This window comes from Diorhabda carinulata, chromosome 4 (genome assembly GCF_026250575.1).
Source record: "Diorhabda carinulata isolate Delta chromosome 4, icDioCari1.1, whole genome shotgun sequence".
In the NCBI taxonomy this organism is placed as follows: domain Eukaryota; kingdom Metazoa; phylum Arthropoda; class Insecta; order Coleoptera; family Chrysomelidae; genus Diorhabda; species Diorhabda carinulata.
The window spans coordinates 326385-349972 of record NC_079463.1 but is presented as its reverse complement, the minus strand read 5'-3'; the positions used below and the strand labels follow the sequence as shown (position 1 = coordinate 349972).

General features: G+C 29.2%; 1 protein-coding gene across 1 annotated transcript in view; it reads left to right on the top strand.

The window, feature by feature from the left end:
- LOC130893458 (aryl hydrocarbon receptor protein 1) overlaps positions 1–23588 on the top strand; it is an 88621-nt gene that overhangs the window by 11117 nt on the left and 53916 nt on the right. The window contains exon 2 of the mRNA XM_057799619.1: positions 20831–21021. Coding sequence (XP_057655602.1) covers positions 20831–21021 — 191 coding nt within the window. The remainder of the gene's footprint in view (positions 1–20830; positions 21022–23588) is intronic.

Genomic DNA, 23588 nt, shown 5'->3' with positions numbered 1-23588 from the left:
AAAAATACGATAAATTCAATGAAAACCTGAAAAATACGGAAAATACAATGAAAATCTCAAAAAATACAATAAATTCAATAAAATCCTCAACAAATACGAAAAATACAATGAAAACCTTCGAAAAATACAATAAAAAATACGAAAAATACAGTAAAGACCTCAAAAAATACGAAAAATACAATAAAAACTACGAAAATACAATCAAAACCTCGAAAAATACAATAAAAACCTCAAAAAATACGATAAAAGCAACAAAATCCTCAACAAATAAGGAAAATACAATGAAAACCTCGAAAAATACAATAAAAAATACGAAAAATACAGTAAAAACCTAAAAAAATACGAAAAATACAATGGAAATCTCAAAAAATACGAAAAATACAATAAAAACTACGAAAATACAATCAAAACCTCGAAAAACACTAAAAAATTCGAACAATACAATAAAAACCTAAAAAAATACGATAAATTCAACAAAATCCTCAACAAATAATACAAAATACAATGAAAACCTCGAAAAATACAATAAAAACTTCAAAAAATACAATAAAACATCATAAAATACTACCCCAGATCCATACAAACATACATAGTTACTAGAAAAATCGATTGACGTAACAGATAAACATCGTAGATATCAATTTTCAACTCATATTCAAATCTTGGTACTGCGAATATTTAAAAATTGCGGTACGGGATCTGATTGAATTCAAAGCATTGTATGTAACGCGGCTTTACAAAATTAGGGAATTTCTTAAAGGCCAAAAACCTTCTAATCTTTTGCAAGGCTAACACTTATCATTCCTCGATGATGATCGGTTCAATATTGTTAAGGAAAGATCCAGAAACTTCGATTGTACAGAAGGAAGATTCTAGATAATTAGGATTCTAGTAATTTTCGAAAGATCTATCCGACAAGTAGAAGTCGTTTAGTAGAATACAACGTACGTAAGTTTGAAACTTGTTTTTGCTTTTTACTTGAAAAAAATTTTTATTGATTGATATCGTTGGTTAATTTTCATCGAAACGACCAATTAACTAAAAGTCGCTTTTCCAAAATTAGCATGTTTTTATAAGAATTTCCATAAGTTTGTATCATAAAAATATTTTCGTCGCCGAAATGGCCGTTATATATCAAATCACCCTTTCGGGAGTGGTGTTTTATCAGATAGCGAACTATATGGAGTTTTAGGGGGTCGTAATTATTAATGAATATATATATATATATATATATATGGGTACGGCGGAATAATTTTAAATAAGAAAGAATTAATTATATACTTGGTTTGACGATTTTTTTTTACTGATACGCTTTTTTTACCGCATAAAAATATTTTTTTATCGCGATATCATTTCCCTCTTTTAATTAGTAAAATTAGTCACAAAAAAAAACAAAAATGGCACGTATTTTATATAACTGAATCTTCAGAATATAAATTTCGTTAAAAAAGTTTCGTTAAATTTGTATTCTTTGAGGTTTTTATTGTGTTTTTCGAAGTTTTATTGTATTTTTCGTATTTCTTATTGTATTTTTCGAGGTTCTCATTGTATTTTCCGTATTTGTTGAAGATTTTATTGAATTTATTGTATTTTTCGAGGTTTTCGTTGTATTTTTCGAAGTTTTTATTGTGTTTTTCGAGGTTTTTGTTGAATTTATCGTATTTTTGAGATTTCTATTGTATTTTTCGAAGTTTTTATTGTGTTTTTCGAGGTTTTGATTGTATTTTCCGTATTTGTTGAGGATTTTATTGAATTTATTGTATTTTTTGAGGTTTTCGTTGTATTTTTCGAAGTTTTTATTGTGTTTTTCGAGGTTTTTGTTGAATTTATCGTATTTTTGAGATTTCTATTGTATTTTTCGAAGTTTTTATTGTGTTTTTCGAGGTTTTGATTGTATTTTCGTAGTTTTTATTGTATTTTCCGTATTTGTTGAGGATTTTATTGAATTTATTGTATTTTTCGAGGTTTTAGTTGTATTTTTCGAAGTTTTTATTGTATTTTTCGAAGTTTTTATTGTGTTTTTCGAGGTTTTGATTGTATTTTCGTAGTTTTTATTGTATTTTCCGTATTTGTTGAGGATTTTATTGAATTTATTGTATTTTTCGAGGTTTTAGTTGTATTTTTCGAAGTTTTTATTGTGTTTTTCGAGGTTTTTGTTGAATTTATCGTATTTTTTGAGGTTTTTATTGTATTTTTGAAAATTTTTATTGTGTTTTTCGGGGTTTTCATTGTATTTTCCGTATTTGTTTAGGATTTTATTGTATTTTTTGAGGTTCTTATTGTATTTTTCGTATTTCTTGAGGTTTTTATTGTATTTTTCGAAATTTTTGAGGTTTTTATTGTGTTTTTCGAAGTTTTATTGTATTTTTCGTATTTTTTATTGTATTTTCCCTATTTGTGCCTATTTTTTATCTAATTTATATTTCTGATTTGTTAACCACCAGGAAAACATATAATACAGCGATTTTTGCAAGGTTATCGAATCCTCAAAACACATCGAGGAATTTATAAGACAAAATATCCGGGTGTGTTAGCCTAGATAGGATTTGGTGTCGAATTTCGAGAAAATATCTGGTTAATGGACGGAAATTCGCGATTTAACATTGAAAATAAGTCGCTTTTCTTTGGGGTACTTTCAAAATCTTCAAACTCTGCAAGTGGTTTCAACATTTACCACAACTTTTTCATCAGGAACTAAACATTGACGGGATAATAAATAATGTTGGAAATATCTTTATGTCAAGATTCGAATCCACGTTTTTTAACTACAAAATTATTTGTGGATGAATTTACAATAAGAATCGTCGAGTTTTTTCAAAATTATCACACGCGTATCCCGAAAAACCTTGCTACCAAAAGGACGCTTTCTTTAGAACCTATTTTTCCATTTCAGTCCATTGTTTTTTCCATTGAGAGCAACCATTTTGTCATCCAGTTCTTTTTTGAGGATTTTCTTCAATATTTTTGGCGTTTGCACATCATTTGGTCAACCAGATCGTTGCTGGTGTCTCTGCCAGTTGATTTTCGTTGAATCGATTTTGATCTTCAGGACCTTCGCGATTTCGCCTACAAATGTCTCGAATTTTTTGGTAAAGTACGAACTCGTGGAATCAGCTATCGAAGCACATTAGATCAATATCAATATCGATCATTTTTTGTTTGTAGATTGACGGGAAAAAGTATTTCGATGAAATTTAAAAAATAAAAAAAAATCAACTGAATCAGGTAGAATATATAATTTGTAACGTATAATTTGTATCAAAGATATCAAAAAGGGGTTCATTAGTGTTTTTTGATACCAAAAAGGACAAAAAAAATCGTCGTGGATTTCATTTTACAACTTATAAACGAGCGGTTTTAAAATTTTAACGATTTGTTGATTTAACTCGCGATTTTATTTTAAAACAAAAAATTTATCGTAATTATCGAATTTAAAAATAAAAACTATAAAAACGTCGAATTTATTAAACAATTTTGAAATATTAATTAATCTATGATATATACGAGGACGATTCCAAAAGTATTTGGCCCAAAAGAGAAAACACTTTTCCTAGAGATTTCAATAAGTTTTTGCTCGATTTGTTCGCTCAAACGTTGCAATAAGTTCGTTCAGAACTTTTTTTAAGACATCTGTCTGCAGATGGAACCGTCTTTGTCTTCTCCAGAGCTAGTTTTCCTTTTCGAGTCGTCATTCATACTTTCTGATACCAGCGGTATTTTTTCAAGCAAATACCGCCATCTCTAGGTCGAATTAGGTACTTCTAGAACCATTTTCGTATATATCAACCGAAGTGATTCGTTCAAAAATAATAAAACAAATATTTTCTTTCCAAGTTTTGGACGATTTATTTTACAAACTTGTGATATGTTGGGATTCAATACATTAACCTTACAATAATTTCTTTCGAAGTTTTCGTGGTGTTATAAATTGAATTTTGTCATTATTAAACTTGCAATAAATAAGAATAGAATTAAAATGAATGAATTTCGTCGAACAGACCGCTAGTTATTTATTTTTAATGATTTTTTAGTTCACAATCGAATCAAATTTTAAATTGTAAACATTTCTATATTTTAATTCGAATTTCGCGCTCTAGAAAAGGGAATTTTTAGAGGTTAGGTTGGTGACACTGATCGAGACTTACGTCAAATAGATGTAAACATAAATAAAAATAGAGATCGTTTTGAAAAAGTTTTTTTTTAAATTCCATACAAACATACATAGTTAGTAGAAAAATCGAGAAACAAAATAAAAACTTCAAAAATACGATAAATTCAATGAAATCTTCAACAAATACGGAAAATACAATGAAAACCTCGAAAAATACAATAAAAATCTCCAACAAACGAAAAATACAATAAAAACCTCGGAAAACACAATAAAAACCTCGGAAAACACAATAAAAACACAATAAAAACCTCAAAGAATACGATAAATTCAATAAAAACCTTAAAAATACGGAAAATACAATGAAAACCTCGAAAAATACAATAAAAATCTCCAACAAACGAAAAATACAATAAAAACCTCGGAAAACACAATAAAAACCTCGGAAAACACAATAAAAACACAATAAAAACCTCAAAGAATACGATAAATTCAATAAAAACCTTAAAAATACGGAAAATACAATGAAAACCTCGAAAAATACAATAAAAACCTCGGAAAATAAAATAAAAGGCTCAAAAAATAAAATATAAACCTCAAAAAATACAATAAAAAACTCCAACAAACGAAAAATACAATAAAGACCTCGGAAAACACAATAAAAACCTCAAAAAATACGATAAATTCAATAAAAACCTTAAAAATACGGAAAATGCTATGAAAACCTCGAAAAATACAATAAAAACCTCGGAAAATTATATAAGAGGCTCAAAAAATACAATATAGACCTCAAAAAATACAATAAAAACCTCCAACAAACGAAAAATACAATAAAAATCTCGGAAAACACAATAAAAATACAATAAAAACTTCAAAAAACACAATAAAAACCTCAAAGAATACGATAAATTCAATAAAAACCTTAAAAATACGGAAAATACAATGAAAACCTCGAAAAATACAATAAAAACCTCGGAAAATAAAATAAAAGGCTCAAAAAATACAATATAAACCTCAAAAAATACAATAAAAACCTCCAACAAACGAAAAATACAATAAAAACCTCGGAAACTACAATAAAAAATACAATAAAAACCTCTAAAAATACAATAAATTTAATAAAATCCTTAACAAATACGGAAAATACAATGAAAACCCGGAATAATACAGTAAAAAATACGAAAAATACCATAAAGACAACGAAAAATACGATAAAGCCTTCGATAAAACAATAAAAATCTCAAAAAATAAGGATTACGAAAAAGACTACGAAAAATAGAATAAAAACCTCGAAAAATACGATAAATTCAATAAAAAATACAATGAAAATCATGAAAAATACGATAAATTCAATAAAATCTTCAACAAATACGGAAAATACAATGAAAACCTCGAAAAATACAATAAAAATCTCTAAAAATACGAAAAATACAATAAAGACAATGAAAAATACGATAAATTCAATGAAAACCTTAAAAAATACGGAAAATACAACGGAAATCTTGAAAAATACAATAAATTCAATAAAATCCTCAACAAATACGGAAAATAGAATGAAAACCTCGAAAAACACAATAAAAACTTCGAAAAATATAACGAAAACCTCGAAAAATACAATAAATTCAATAAAATACTCAACAAATACGGAGAATACAATGAAAACCTCAAAAAATACGAAAAATACAATAAAAATCTCAAAAATTTCTAAATTGTAAGCATTTCTATATTTTAATTCGCATTTCGCGCTCTAGAAAAGGGAATTTTTAGAGGTTAGGTTGTTAACACTGATCGAGACTTACGTCAAATAGATGTAAACATAAATAAAAATAAAGATCGTTTTGAAAAAGTTTCTTTTTGAATTCATTTTGGCCATCCAAGAAAGAAGTTTACAAAAATTAAAAACTGTCGAGTTCATTGTAAGAAAACAATATGATTTTAAAGACTTTTTACGTCATTTATTGTTGATTATTCATAATTATTCTTTTCTGTTATTAGATCGATGGTTTTTCTTAGTCTACGTACTTAATACGATGTCAGTTTCTATGGTTTTAATTAGAATAATTTTTTTAATTTACAAATCGATTGTTTTTCGATCGTGTCGTATTATTGTTTAGTTTTATCAATTAAAATGTTTTACTCCACACCACTGTTCAACTCCTACGCGTATAAATAATTCTTGTGGAAAAGATGGTCTGCTACTGGACCGGTAGCGGAGTCCGACATCGACCGGACTGCTCTGATGAAGATGTCACCGAAGCTATTAGCGACAACTACCACTCAAATGAATGTCTACAGAGTGAACGTAACTAACTAAAAAAAAAAAAAAAAAATAAGCGTAAAAATCCGATATTCAAACAAACAGTTTTTTTCTTCGTGCATTCCAGAAGAAGAAAAAACGTTTTTCGTATCGTAATTTTCAGAATATTTGATTCGCTATAGTATATTACTAAATTAACCTTTATTAGCGAATAGAATACCTTATTTTATCTACGACAATCAATAAAAAATATGCAGTTTATTATAAATTTTTTTGAGGTTATTTTATGGAAGTTTAACTGATATAAAACATTAAATTGACGGGGTATATTGACAGATTATCATTTTTTTAATAAATAAAATAAGAAATTAGATAGTTGCAACGGAATTTTATCGAAGAAAAATTTTATATAATTAGGGGGCTTGAGACAACGAAAAAAATTCGATTTTAGTATTGGTCACACTGTATATAGCTGGGTATTTGGTATGCTAATCGTCTCACACTGATACATATCCGAAAAAACGTGTAATTGTTTACCGAACAATTTTTAAAGGTCTATAAATTTAAAAGAAAACGAGTTTCAACTTGTCGATAAATTTTTTTCACGTACGTATAAATTTGGTTAATGGTTTGTCGTTTATACAGGGTGTCGATACTAAAAAATTTAGTAATGTGAGGATGACGAGATCAAAAAATTTTTTTAAACGACCCTCGTTTATGAGTTATAAGGTTTTAAAACCGCGAAAACAAAAATTATATTTAATTATCTATATTTTCTAAATTATACATTAGAACATTATGAATTTTTAATGGATGATTACGTATGTCCTTGTAATGTATTTGACGTAATAAATAATTGAATATTATTATCTGAAGTACAGGGGCGGATCATCCTAAATGGTTAATTAAGCGTAATTTTTACAAGGACAATCTGTATAATTTAAAGATAGTAAAAACGGATTTTTTAATCGATTTTTTCAAGAAAAACGTACTACTATTTGTTTAACCCGATAAAATTTATGATTTGGGAAATATTTAGATTTTTATATCGTAGTATATATCAAAAAAACTGTTTTTTTTTATAAAGAGACATTACGAAAATAATTATCATAAATTGTGAACATAAAGTATTTTTTTGTCGAAAAATCTTTATAAAAATACATTTTTACCACTTTAAATTATACAGATTGTCCTTGTAGAAGTTACGTATTATTAACAATCTAGTATAAGCCGTCCCTGTCGTTTAAATAGTAGTATCGAATTATTTATACTGTCAAATACACTACAAGGACTAATTTAATCATTTATAAAAAATTCGTAATAATCGTATGTATAGTTTAGAAAATATAATTAAAAATAAATTTTAATTTCGAAAATTTGAAAGATTATATTTCAGAAACGAAACGTCGTATGAAAATTTTTTAAAATCGAAATTTATTACGCTAAAACAATAATCGGAAAGTATGTAACTAATAAACTATTATCTGAAGTACAGGGGCGGATCATCCTCAATGGTTAATAATCCGTAATTTTTACAAGGACAATCTGTATAATTTAAAGATAGTAAAAACGAATTTTTTTATCGATTTTTTTAAGAAAAACGTACTACTATTTGTTTAACCCGATAAAATTTATGATTTGGGAAATATTTAGATTTTTATATCGTAGTATATATCAAAAAAACTGTTTTTTTTTATAAAGAGACATTACGAAAATAATTATCACAAATTGTGAACATACAGTATTTTTTTGTCGAAAAATCTTTATAAAACTACATTTTTACCACTTTAGATTATACAGATTGTCCTTGAAAAAGTTACGTATTATTAACAATCTGGTATAAGCCGTCCCTGTCGTTTAAATAGTAGTATCGAATTATTTATACTGTCAAATACACTACAGAGAATAATTTAATCATTTATTAAAAATTCGTAATAATCGTATGTATAGTTTAGAAAATATAATTAAAAATAAGTTTTAATTTCGAAAATTTGAAAGATTATATTTCAGAAACGAAACGTCGTATGAAATTTTTTTTAAATCGAAATTTATTACGCTAAAACAATAATCGGAAAGTATGAAACTAATAAACTATTATCTGAAGTACAGGGGCGGATCATCCTCAATGGTTAATAATCCGTAATTTTTACAAGGACAATCTGTATAATTTAAAGATAATAAAAACGAATTTTTTTATCGATTTTTTTAAGAAAAACGTACTACTATTTGTTTAACCCGATAAAATTTATGATTTGGGAAATATTTAGATTTTTATATCGTAGTATATATCAAAAAAACTGTTTTTTTTTATGAAGAGACATTACGAAAATAATTATCACAAATTGTGAACATACAGTATTTTTTTGTCGAAAAATCTTTATAAAAATACATTTTTACCACTTTAGATTATACAGATTGTCCTTGTAGAAGTTACGTATTATTAACAATCTAGTATAAGCCGTCCCTGTCGTTTAAATAGTAGTATCGAATTATTTATACTGTCAAATACACTACAAGGACTAATTTAATCATTTATAAAAAATTCGTAATAATCGAATGTATAATTTAGAAAATATATAATTAAATATATGTTATGATTTAGCAAATTTGAAAGATTATATTTCAGAAACGAAACGTCGTACGAAAATTTTTTAAAATCGAAATTTATTACGGAAAGTATGTAAATAATAAACTATGAGTTGACTTCGTTTTATATATCTCGACTATACACAATTTTTATATATACACGGCAATCAAGAAAAGCCCAACTGCCCGACCGTCTAATAACCTGTCATTACAAATAACTTAGAGATCTTTTAACATTTCGAAAATAACCTTTAAATTCATTTATAATTTGATGCGGTAATTCCATACAACTATAATAATAAGTTGCTTAAATATCAGCATCGAACTTTATATACATCATCAATATTTATTTTTATTTAAGACACCCACCCTGTATACAAAAACCGAACAGTAGATTTATCAAAAGTTGATTAAACAGTCCCCAGTCGCGTATAATTGCAGATTTGTTGAAGAAACGAAAACAATGAGAAAAAAAATTACATATTATTACAATTTTCAAATTATTCGCAATTATTTTTTCATAATAATGGATTCACGACAATTATTCTTATGTCTATTATTGCGAAATTGATATGGAAAGTTAGTATTCTCTAAAGGGAGTCATTTCGTCGTATAATTTCATACATTGTTTTGTTCTACGAATTGTATACTTTACAAAACGATCAAATCAAATCCAGTTCCCATCAAAATTGGTGAATATTCACTCCCAGATCAATATACGAGGTATAATCACTCGAATGTTTGGGTTTTTATAGCTAATTTTTGGATTTTTATAGCTAATTTTTGGGTTTCTATAGCTTATTCTTGGGTTTTTATAGCTAATTTTTGGGTTTTATAGCTAATTTTTGGGTTTTTCTTACTAATTTTTGGGTTTGTTATTGATAATTGATTGAAACCAACCTCAAAAACCTTGGTTCCTTCAAGATTTGGGTTTTTCTAGCTAACTTTTGGGTTTTCTAGCTAATTTTTGGGGTTTATAGCTATTTTTTGGGGTTTTCTAGCTAATTTTTGAGTTTTATAGCTATTTTTTGGGTTTTTAGAGCTAATTTTTGGGTTTTGGAGCTAATTGTTTGGTTTTTATAGCTAATTTTTGGGTTTTTAAAGCTAATTTTTGGGTTTTTAAAGCTAATTTTTTTGTTTTTCTAGCTAATTTTTGGGTTTGTTATTGATAATTGATTAAAACCAACCTCAAAAACCTTGGTTCCTTCAAGATTTGGGTTTTTATAGCTAGTTTTTGGGTTTTTCTAGCTAACTTTTGAGTTTTATAGCTAACTTTTGGATTTTTCTAGCTAACTTTTGGATTTTTCTAGCCAATTTTGGTTTTTATAGCTAATTTTTGGGTTTTATAGCTAATTTCATGAAAACCCAAAAATTAGCTATAAGAACCCAAAAATTAGCTCTGAAAACCCAAAAAGTAGCTAGAAAAACCCAAAAATTAGCTATAAAACCCAAAAACTAGCTATAAAAACTGAAAATTTTGCTATAAAAACCCAAATCTTGAAGAAACCAAGGTTTTTGAGGTTGGTTTCAATCAATTATCAATAACAAACCCAAAAATTAGCTTTAAAAACCTAAAAATTAGTTATAAAAACCCAAAATTTAGCTCTGAAAACCAAAAAAAGTAGCTAGAAAAACCCAAAAATTACCTATAAAACCCCAAAAATTAGCTATAAAACCACAAGAATTAGCTATAAAACCCATAAATTAGCTATAAAAACCCAAAAATAGCTATAAAAACCTAAGAATTAGCTATAAAAACCCAAAAATTAGCTATAAAAACCCAAAAATTAGCTTCAAAAACCCAAAAATTAGCTATAAAACCCCAAAATTTAGCTATAAAACCCCAAGAATTAGCTATAAAACCCATAAATTAGCTATAAAAACCCAAAAATAGCTATAAAAACCTAAGAATTAGCTATAAAAACCCAAAAATTAGCTATAAAAACCCAAAAATTAGCTATAAAAACCCAAATCTTGAAGAAACCAAGGTTTTTGAGGTTGGTTTCAATCAATTATCCATTCGAATTAAGTACGAAAACCATCTTAGAAGTACGTGACATAAACTAGAGATGGCGTAGTTACTTAAAATAACCGCTAAACACACAAACTTGATTTTAAAACTAGCAAATGATTTTTAAAGGACGTTAGGACGTTGCTTATTTCGAAATATTATCGACAATTAAAAGTAATTTATCAAAAGTTGCGACGACGTTAGAAGTAGGCATACCTACGTCGGAATTTAGAGCACGGAACCGCGAAATAAAAATTTCACGCTTCCTAATTTCGTTGTTCTGTCAAATAATTCCAAAATTATTAATGAAGCCGTGTATCTAAACAGAGAAATTTAATACATACTACAATTATTATTTCGCGTGTGTAGATTAGGGAAAACGAAATGGAAAAGCTTTTTAGTCAGTACTAGTTACCGAAAATCTAATTCGTACTTTAATCTATAGTATATCAAATCAAGTGGACGTATAACCGAAGAAACTAGACTAATTATTTTATATAAAAGAAGAAGAATAAATAGGTTATGTTGTAGTGTTTTTATTTGGTAATTAGACGGAATATTTGAATAGCAATATCATTGATGGGAGACAACGTTCGAGTGGTTTATTCGGTGTAAGTTTTGTCACTTAAACGGATGACAGTTTAACCGATATAATAAATAGAAAATTTCGTGAGACGATTCGTCGGGTAGTACGAGATACGCGCTACCGTTGCTTGATGCTGTTGTACCGGTATTTTCTCTTTTAGATACGGTTTATAGATAATGTGACAGATTAAACCTCCCGATTTCACTTAAAAACCCATTAACAGTAAGCGGGCCGGACTTTTTATTTTTTGGAAAAAGTTATTATCAAGCGCGGTACGGTCTGGGATCGTAAATCGTACCCACGACTGGTACGATGTTTGATTAGGAGATGTGTGGATGTTCAGTAGTACATAGTCGGCCTACTCGAGTATGTGGAAAACATGAAATAACTATCCGTTCAGAAAATATTGTTCTATATGAATTGATAAAATTTAAATCCGATTACGGGACCTCCTAATATTCGTAATATCTTTCGAACTACTCCATCCAGAGATTTGAATAAAACGTCTTTTTATTCGTAAGAAAATATTCTATGAAATGTCGAAATTTAGCGATTCGATTCTAATTAGTTTCGAAAATCTGAGGTCTCAAAATCGACTTTTGCGTTTTCTAAAACTTTCGCTTAAAATGACTTGACCTCCTAATATTCGTAATATCTTTCGAACTACTCCATCCAGAGATTTGAATAAAACGTCTTTTTATTCGTAAGAAAATATTCTATGAAATGTCCAAATTTAGCGATTCGATTCTAATTAGTTTCGAAAATCTGAGGTCTCAAAATCGACTTTTGCGTTTTCTAAAACTTTCGCTTAAAATGACATGACCTCCTAATATTCGTAATATCTTTCGAACTACTCCATCCAGAGATTTGAATAAAACGTCTTTTTATTCGTAAGAAAATATTCTATGAAATGTCCAAATTTAGCGATTCGATTCTAATTAGTTTCGAAAATCTGAGGTCTCAAAATCGACTTTTGCGTTTTCTAAAACTTTCGCTTAAAATGACATGACCTCCTAATATTCGTAATATCTTTCGAACTACTCCATCCAGAGATTTGAATAAAACGTCTTTTTATTCGTATGAAAATATTCTATGAAATGTCAAAATTTAGCGATTCGATTCTAATTAGTTTCGAAAATCTGAGGTCTCAAAATCGACTTTTGCGTTTTCTAAAACTTTCGCTTAAAATGACTTGACCTCCTAATATTCGTAATATCTTTCGAACTACTCCATCCAGAGATTTGAATAAAACGTCTTTTTATTCGTAAGAAAATATTCTATGAAATGTCCAAATTTAGCGATTCGATTCTAATTAGTTTCGAAAATCTGAGGTCTCAAAATCGACTTTTGCGTTTTCTAAAACTTTCGCTTAAAATGACATGACCTCCTAATATTCGTAATATCTTTCGAACTACTCCATCCAGAGATTTGAATAAAACGTCTTTTTATTCGTAAGAAAATATTCTATGAAATGTCCAAATTTAGCGATTCGATTCTAATTAGTTTCGAAAATCTGAGGTCTCAAAATCGACTTTTGCGTTTTCTAAAACTTTCGCTTAAAATGACATGACCTCCTAATATTCGTAATATCTTTCGAACTACTCCATCCAGAGATTTGAATAAAACGTCTTTTTATTCGTATGAAAATATTCTATGAAATGTCAAAATTTAGCGATTCGATTCTAATTAGTTTCGAAAATCTGAGGTCTCAAAATCGACTTTTGCGTTTTCTAAAACTTTCGCTTAAAATGACTTGACCTCCTAATATTCGTAATATCTTTCGAACTACTCCATCCAGAGATTTGAATAAAACGTCTTTTTATTCGTAAGAAAATATTCTATGAAATGTCCAAATTTAGCGATTCGATTCTAATTAGTTTCGAAAATCTGAGGTCTCAAAATCGACTTTTGCGTTTTCTAAAACTTTCGCTTAAAATGACTTGACCTCCTAATATTCGTAATATCTTTCGAACTACTCCATCCAGAGATTTGAATAAAACGTCTTTTTATTCGTAAGAAAATATTCTATGAAATGTCCAAATTTAGCGATTCGATTCTAATTAGTTTCGAAAATCTGAGGTCTCAAAATCGACTTTTGCGTTTTCTAAAACTTTCGCTTAAAATGACATGACCTCCTAATATTCGTAATATCTTTCGAACTACTCCATCCAGAGATTTGAATAAAACGTCTTTTTATTCGTATGAAAATATTCTATGAAATGTCAAAATTTAGCGATTCGATTCTAATTAGTTTCGAAAATCTGAGGTCTCAAAATCGACTTTTGCGTTTTCTAAAACTTTCGCTTAAAATGACTTGACCTCCTAATATTCGTAATATCTTTCGAACTACTCCATCCAGAGATTTGAATAAAACGTCTTTTTATTCGTAAGAAAATATTCTATGAAATGTCCAAATTTAGCGATTCGATTCTAATTAGTTTCGAAAATCTGAGGTCTCAAAATCGACTTTTGCGTTTTCTAAAACTTTCGCTTAAAATGACTTGACCTCCTAATATTCGTAATATCTTTCGAACTACTCCATCCAGAGATTTGAATAAAACGTCTTTTTATTCGTAAGAAAATATTCTATGAAATGTCCAAATTTAGCGATTCGATTCTTATTAGTTTCGAAAATCTGAGGGTTCAAAATCGACTTTTGCGTTTTCTAAAACTTTCGCTTAAAATGACATGACCTCCTAATATTCGTAATATCTTTCGAACTACTCCATCCAGAGATTTGAATAAAACGTCTTTTTATTCGTAAGAAAATATTCTATGAAATGTCCAAATTTAGCGATTCGATTCTTATTAGTTTCGAAAATCTGAGGGTTCAAAATCGACTTTTGCGTTTTCTAAAACTTTCGCTTAAAATGACATGACCTCCTAATATTCGTAATATCTTTTGAACTACTCCATCCAGAGATTTGAATAAAACGTCTTTTTATTCGTAAGAAAATATTCTATGAAATGTCGAAATTTAGCGATTCGATTCTTATTAGTTTCGAAAATCTGAGGGTTCAAAATCGACTTTTGCGTTTTCTAAAACTTTCGCTTAAAATTACATGACCTCCTAATATTCGTAATATCTTTCGAACTACTCCATCCAGAGATTTGAATAAAACGTCTTTTTATTCGTATGAAAATATTCTATGAAATGTCGAGATTTAGCGATTCGATTCTTATTAGTTTCGAAAATCTGAGGGTTCAAAATCGACTTTTGCGTTTTCTAAAACTTTCGCTTAAAATTACATGACCTCCTAATATTCGTAATATCTTTCGAACTACTCCATCCAGAGATTTGAATAAAACGTCTTTTTATTCGTAAGAAAATATTCTATGAAATGTCAAAATTTAGCGATTCGATTCTTATTAGTTTCGAAAATCTGAGGGTTCAAAATCGACTTTTGCGTTTTCTAAAACTTTCGCTTAAAATTACATGACCTCCTAATATTCGTAATATCTTTCGAACTACTCCATCCAGAGATTTGAATAAAACGTCTTTTTATTCGTAAGAAAATATTCTATGAAATGTCAAAATTTAGCGATTCGATTCTTATTAGTTTCGAAAATCTGAGGGTTCAAAATCGACTTTTGCGTTTTCTAAAACTTTCGCTTAAAATTACATGACCTCCTAATATTCGTAATATCTTTCGAACTACTCCATCCAGAGATTTGAATAAAACGTCTTTTTATTCGTAAGAAAATATTCTATGAAATGTCGAAATTTAGCGATTCGATTCTTATTAGTTTCGAAAATCTGAGGGTTCAAAATCGACTTTTGCGTTTTCTAAAACTTTCGCTTAAAATTACATGACCTCCTAATATTCGTAATATCTTTCGAACTACTCCATCCAGAGATTTGAATAAAACGTCTTTTTATTCGTAAGAAAATATTCTAAGAAATGTCAAAATTTAGCTATTCGATTCTTATTAGTTTCGAAAATCTGAGGGTTCAAAATCGACTTTTGCGTTTTCTAAAACTTTCGCTTAAAATTACATGACCTCCTAATATTCGTAATATCTTTTGAACTACTCCATCCAGAGATTTGAATAAAACGTCTTTTTATTCGTAAGAAAATATTCTATGAAATGTCGAAATTTAGCGATTCGATTCTTATTAGTTTCGAAAATCTGAGGGTTCAAAATCGACTTTTGCGTTTTCTAAAACTTTCGCTTAAAATGACATGACCTCCTAATATTCGTAATATCTTTCGAACTACTCCATCCAGAGATTTGAATAAAACGTCTTTTTATTCGTAAGAAAATATTCTAAGAAATGTCAAAATTTAGCGATTCGATTCTTATTAGTTTCGAAAATCTGAGGGTTCAAAATCGACTTTTGCGTTTTCTAAAACTTTCGCTTAAAATTACATGACCTCCTAATATTCGTAATATCTTTTGAACTACTCCATCCAGAGATTTGAATAAAACGTCTTTTTATTCGTAAGAAAATATTCTATGAAATGTCGAAATTTAGCGATTCGATTCTTATTAGTTTCGAAAATCTGAGGGTTCAAAATCGACTTTTGCGTTTTCTAAAACTTTCGCTTAAAATGACATGACCTCCTAATATTCGTAATATCTTTCGAACTACTCCATCCAGAGATTTGAATAAAACGTCTTTTTATTCGTAAGAAAATATTCTATGAAATGTCAAAATTTAGAGATTCGATATTTATAAGTTTCAAAAATCTGAGGGCTCAAAATGGACTTGTAAACTTGGACCAGATTTAAAACTTTGTTTATTTTTATTCATATCCAAAAGACAAATTTCGCATCGATAATTACTTACTACGATTATAAAAAAATCCAAATTTGTGGAAATATAATCAATTCACACGATTACAGATCGAATACAACAGATTATTCATATGATTATTGGAAATTGATAGTTCGGATGCAATTCATCTCCAATACGGCAGTAATACGTAGTTTTTTATGCAAATTCCAGGTGTAAAATCACCGCGAGATCAAAGAAAACGTGACATACTCTTCGCCACTAAGTCATGATTATTATTTTTCCATAAATATTGATCAAGATTATATTCCTCGATAAAGACGCAAATTGTTATTTATTAAAATCCCTTCGGGTATATGCATTTCGAACCATAACGGACTACAACATGAGAAATATTAATTTTAAACAACCCCTTTTATCCAAAGAAACTCTATTTATTTAAAAGAATAAAGTTAAACAATATTTGGTTTGTGAAAACTGCAATTCTAACCGGAAATCTTCTCTACAGCACACTATTCACCGACTATTCACTGACTGTTCAAAAACCGTAATCACGATACAGATCGTTGAGATCCGCGGAGGTTACTGATGGCGACAATTCTTCTGTATGGGTCGGGGGTGTATTTAGAATCTGGTGGTGTGCTGCTGCGGCTATTCTAGCGTTGGAAGGAAGTGGAAATAACGATGGAAAAAGGAGATATTAGACCGTGGATAGGAAGGAGATTTGGATAGCTTTTGACGGTTACTTCCGACGGTCGATCTTCACCTGGAGGTGGAAGTATGAATAATATTTCTATCGCACAGTTCAAATCTGCAGGTCTTGATTTATCGTTAATTTTTGTTGTGGATTTTGTGGAACACGAAAATATTTTTTTATTTATTTATTAAATAATTGGTCCGTCGATTTTACTACTAAACTAGAATCTAAAACACCCGAAAACAAAAGATTTAATATTCAAGCATTTTCCTACAGAATTTTTTAGTCCATTACGGATTTATTTCAACTTTTTCACCCAAAATAATCCCAGAAATCGAAATATTAGTGTATTTAAAGTAAAAAATGTCGTATGAAAATTTTTCGTTAGATTAATAGTTTTTGAGTTATTCGCAATTGAAAAATTTCGTTAAAAAAAAAAACGATTTTTTTAATAGTTTTTTACGTATAACTCTGTAATGGCGCATTTTATCGAAAAAATTGTTATGAACAAAAATGAAGCTTATAAAAAAACGAAGAAATTAAACTATATTTTAAATATTTAATGTTTTACCTAAAGCGAGTTATAGATATTTTAATAGATTTTGTTTTACGTAATTGAGTATTCAATCTCAAATATCTGGAAAAGGGTGTATTTTTTAACAAAAAGTCATGAGATACTTTTTGAAGAGCTTAAAAAGACCTTTCGAATGACTACTGATAAAAGTCGTTTCGACTAAAATTTTAACGAGATATGATGTAAAATAGTTAAAGTTAAAAAAAAATTGTATTAAAACTAATGCCATTTCATTGAAAATCAAAATTGAATTTTTTCCTTGTACCAAATACTTTATTTGAATGTTATTTACGACATCTGAAAATTTGGCTGATTACAAACGCATAATTTTGAAGAAAATCAGCTTTAAATAATATTTTTTTTTAATTTTTCAAAAATTTTTTTTTCTTTCCATTTTTTCTCTATAACTATAAGAGATAAAAAAATAAATAACCAATCAAATTAAAGCATTTTTTATGAAGATTATTTTGCTTCTTTTATTTTTTTTGTAGCATAAAAATTGACGGAGTTATAACCAAATTAATTTCATTATAGTGCCAAAATTGCTGATCCACAACCCTTTGACCCTTTATTAATAAAATGCGGAAAGTCTCAAGCCCTTCTAACATACATAGCCTTGTAGCCCTGAAAATTACCTTTAAAATGGTTTTTTGTAGGATGTGATAACTTCAAAATTAATGGAGTTACATAAAAAACAAAAATTTCAAATTTTTTTTGTGAATTATAAAATACGAAAAAATTTCAAATTTTAGCGCGCGGATTTTTTCTGTTGATTTTAAGTTGCCTTTAAGTACATTTAAAAATACCGAAAGATGATTTACTTATAATTTTGGTAAAAGGGTGGTTTTTAAGGGTTGAAAAGATATAAACAATTAAAAATTACTTCAAATAGAAAGAAAAAACTTTAGTATCAAAAATAACGCGCAAAATCTAAAAGTTGGCAGTTGTTAGATTTATTTTTATTTCATTCTCTGCAAAGGGGTAGTTTTTTAAGGGTTGAATAATAAAAATTTATTAAAATACTATGATTTTTTACAGTAAAAACGAAGTTTCAACGTTTTAAATGGTTAAAACATATTTTCTTATATTATAGGGTAGTTTTTAAGGATTTTTAAGGGTTGATACATCAAAAATATATAAATTACTTGTTATACAATATGTTAAGATATTCATGCTGCATAAACGAAAAACATTTGAATTGAAAAAGAGTAGAAAAAACTATGATATCGGTATTTTTCGATAAGGGGTTGTTTTCACCCCATAAAAACAATTTGTACACCTCGCTACCACGTAGATCTCGATATGGAGGGTAAGTTGAGCTCAATTCCAAATTATAATTTAAATCGGAGCTGCATTAAAGAATTCGGAGGCTTGACACTATTTTCGAACTTGATTGCCTGTACTATAATATATAGAAACCCGGTACTTTTCCGAAAATCAACGATTCGATCATCATGTACTGCAGTTCCGGGACTCAAACTGTTGTTTGTTTCATACCGAGACCCCACAATACAACCCAAAATTATATAAATTTGAATTTTACGAGACAAAAACATTTTTTCCGAGTTTACCGCGAAAAACTGTCATTCATTGATAATTACGACGTTCAATCAACAATAATTTTATATGCGAAACATTATTATTTATTAAATTACATATTTTTGATCGAAATGTACTCAAATTTTGTATACAATGAGTACCAAAAGAATCATCAGTCGATGTAAAATGTGTATCAAATTCAACGCCTTTCATCTTGAATACGGCGAGTTTTTTTGAACCGCCCTGTTTATATTTACATTCTTACACTATCTGATTATTCTTTTATTTATAATTTCGGTTAATTAGTCGACTGTTTTGGAATTTTTCTTGATTTATTCATATTTATTTGAATTTTTGAGGTTAGGTTACGTTTCTAAGGTATTTTTCGATAAGGGATGGTTTTTAGATAAGTTTAATTGTAAATTTTAATGAAAAATCGACGCCTGCATTAAAAAATTTAACACCATTTCAAACAAACAACATAAAACAAGTACTTTATAACAATTGTAACATAGGACAAACATCTTAATATTTAAAAACTAGATTACAAGCTCATAATTCATTAATAATCGATTTTTACCCGTGTTTTAACTTGATTTGAGTCTTATTCAACAATTATTTGACGTATTTTCACGTGATCAATCTGAAAATTGGTTAATTTTGATATTATCGTGATTCAGATAATGCACGATGATCAAGAAAATAGTTTCCAGTCATGAAAATAAATACAATGAATGAATGAAAGTGTTTGCAGGTCGAGGTATTTCTAGTATGCGTAATACAACATACGAGGGAGATTTGTTAAAATATATAAGTTGTTGTTAGTTTCCGACACGATTTTCGTCGTAATTTTATCGAATCGCCTTGTAGGATGATGCGTGAAAGGCGAGAATTCACAGACACGCAAAACAAAAACAGTACACGAACTGCGATTTTTGTTTTATATAGGTAGGTCATGGATACAAACTGTGTTCATATATATAGTGTGAACCGAACATATTTTGAAGTGTTAAAACCACTGAAATATCTCTCTTAGAACTTGGTATTTTCCGTATACGATATTTCTTAGTATTTTTCTTTCCCTTCTCTTCTTTTCCTTTGCTAAAAATCCACCTCTGTAGTTCATTGTTATTTATCTTCGTCGACTAGTAGATTCACCCGTCTCCGCCATTTGCATGAAGTGTCATTTTCGTAAAACAATTCCGTTCACAAAACTAAATAAATTGACAGATCGTATTGATGGAAAAACGTGTTCCGTGATCAATCTTTTAGATCTAAACTCGAAAGTTTGACACGCCTGTCGATGACTGTTGTTTTTGACGTTTTGAAAGTTTCGCTATTAAAAACGTAGATGGCGCGCGCGATGATGTGACATCGAAATAAACAAATTAAAAGCTTCGATGTGTGTTTTGTATTAATACCGAAATAACCTTGTCGTTAGTAGTTGAAACAATATATGATTACAGGATAATTATGGAAGACCTAACCACAATAATAAATTGCCGTCGTTTCCCAGAAGTGCAATTTACGTTTTCCCTCTCGTTCTAATCGGTATTTATATCGCGATGTCGAATAGAAACAAAAATAAATCCTTGGTTTTATATTTTTAATACGACTATATTGGTAAAAATTAAATAAAAACTTTTTAAAATACCAAAGTATCGATTTTTTATTCGAGAATCGATTGTTTGACATTTCTGACGCGTCAGTGATGATTCTTTTGTTTTGTTGCAGTTTGAAACCGACTCCGAAAGATGGCGTGACAAAAAGTAATCCAAGCAAAAGACACCGAGAGAGACTGAACGCCGAGCTGGATACTTTAGCGAGTTTATTACCTTTCGAACAAAATATACTTTCCAAACTCGATAGGCTTTCGATACTAAGACTGTCAGTCAGTTATTTACGTACAAAAAGTTATTTTCAAGGTAAGTAAATCGACGATAATTGTTTAAAAACTTTACATTTGTTGTTGTATATTATTAATTTCGCGTCGACGTTTAAGTTTACTCGGATATATAGAACCGGAGGTTTTTTTTTTTTTAGGCTGTTTTTATATAATTTCTGTCGCTTGCAACAGCTGGCGGACGTGTCAGTTGGCCTATCTCTGTATCATGAACTCGGTTTTAGTGAAAATTCCTATTTAAGGGAAACCACCGTACCATATCAGTAGGGTCTTGCATAACTACAAACGATAATATTAATAATTATACGATTTCAAAAAATAAAACTTTCTTTTTGTACTTTGAAGGGTTATAAAGGTATTCCAACGTGAGTTATGACCTAAATATCTTCGTTATCATCATTTAGCGTGGCTCTAAGCAATCATATCTTAAACTAGACCATCTGGTTCTGTCTGGGACGCCGATCTAGTAATTCCTCCGTCTATTGATTATATTTGATAATTTTAAGACATCCCCAGTCCAATTCCTCTTCCCGATTTTTGTTTTACCAAGCAGTTTCCATTATAACCACGAGATCTAAGAAGATCCTTCGTAAAATATTGGGTAGCAAAGTTTAGACGAGACTGAACGACCTCCTTCAACGAAATGGTCGGCCAAATGAGATGAAGACACCAGAAACGCGGAAGAAAATCCACGGGATGGTACTGGATGATCGGAAGGAACAAAATAAACGTCGTGGAGATGTTTTGCACAATTTTGATGAAACCCGAAGCCAAATAAGACTCAAAACTAGCTCCGAAGAAGGCAAAGACAGTTCCAACTGCAGGCAAGGTGACGGCGTCGATTTTTTTTGGATAGTTTCCATTGAATATCTTGGAAAAGAAAAATCTATCAACGGAGATCTTAATACGAAGTTATTGCAAAGTTTGATCGAAAAAATCAAGCGAAAATTGTCGCATTTGGATAATAGCAACGAGATCTAAGAAGATGCTTTCGGAAATACTTGATCTGACTTAGAGATTGTGGTAAATTCAAGTTTGAAAGTTTTCAGTAAAACAAAGAAACAACATTTAGTCCAACAACTAGATTTTACTCTTGGTGAGATTGATTCTTCGTAAAATATTGGGTAGCAAAGTTTAGACGAGACTGAACGACCTCCTTCAACGAAATGGTCGACCAAATGAGATGAAGACACCAGAAACGTGGAAGAAAATCCACGGGATGGTACTGGATGATCGGAAGGAACAAAATAAACGTCGTGGAGATGTTTTGCACAATTTTGATGAAACCCGAAGCCAAATAAGACTCAAAACTAGCTCCGAAGAAGGCAAAGACAGTTCCAACTGCAGGTACGTTGACGGCGTCGGGTTTTTTTTGGATAATTTCCATTGAATATCTTGAAAAAGTAAAAATTATCAACGGAGAGAGTTTGATCGAAAAAATCAAAGTAAAAACGGCCATATTTGGAGGTTATGTTAATAGTTATTTTAAGGAGCTTGACAATTCTTGTAAAAAGTACGATGAACTTGAGGAACGTCGCCGGTTCAAGTATATAGGATCTTAAAGTAGATAAATTGAAATAAAAATTAGTTTTTTCCAAAATTTTATCAGTGTTTTAGTCCGATTTAAACGTTTTGACGCGGTGGTGTTAAAATTTATGTCACGGAGGAGTTCGATTAAAAACGAATCCGAAACACGCGATGATATCATTAATATCGTTAAATAGAATTTCAATTTCAATATTTATCATCAAGAAAATTAATTTTTTCAACCAAATATTTCACTTTTTCCTGTTGCGAATTTAAATTTTTTTTTATTAATTAATATAATCTTTTTATCTGTCTATCCAGAAATTTTTACTGGATACAGCACCCTTGTGAATAAATTACCGCACCTTCATCCCTAATTAAACTAATGGGTTGACAGAAACGTCACTATATTTCACCGACCCTTCTACGAGGGTATATTTTGGGTAAAATTAGGAATTTTTATTTTTTATATAACGAGATTCAAACTGACGCCAAATTGGTTTCGTAGATATCGAACCGCCACCGTATAGACCTTATCTGACTATTTTTTTGATCGCAAAATTGAAGGAAAACTACGAAATTAAAAAGAAAACATAAAATATTCAGTCGAAAATTCCGGGAAACGTGTGGAAATTGAAAAATAATCACGATTTTTCTAATTTATTTTTTTTTATTTAATACCAATTGTTTTAGGGGACAATTAGATTTCAATCGGGGTGGAATTGACGTAAGAACTTTTGGGGGATATACCCTCGAGCCCCAGGTCCGACATTTCGAAAATATTTTTTGATAAATCTAACGTATTAATATTGTTTTTTTATTTTTTAATTTTTTCGCGTTTCCGAGCCTTCGAAAATAATGAAATCTTTGAAAAAAAGGCTGTTAAAGGCCTTAAAATGACCATTCGACTGTTTGGAATGAATCCATGGTGAACCGCATTATTTAATTGGGGAAAAAACGTTTAGCATGAACCGACGTTTCGTCTTTTTAGTAACCCCCTTTTTATATGATTCGCCCGGCGAAATTGCGTACAATACAATAAATAATTGCTTTTGTAAAGAT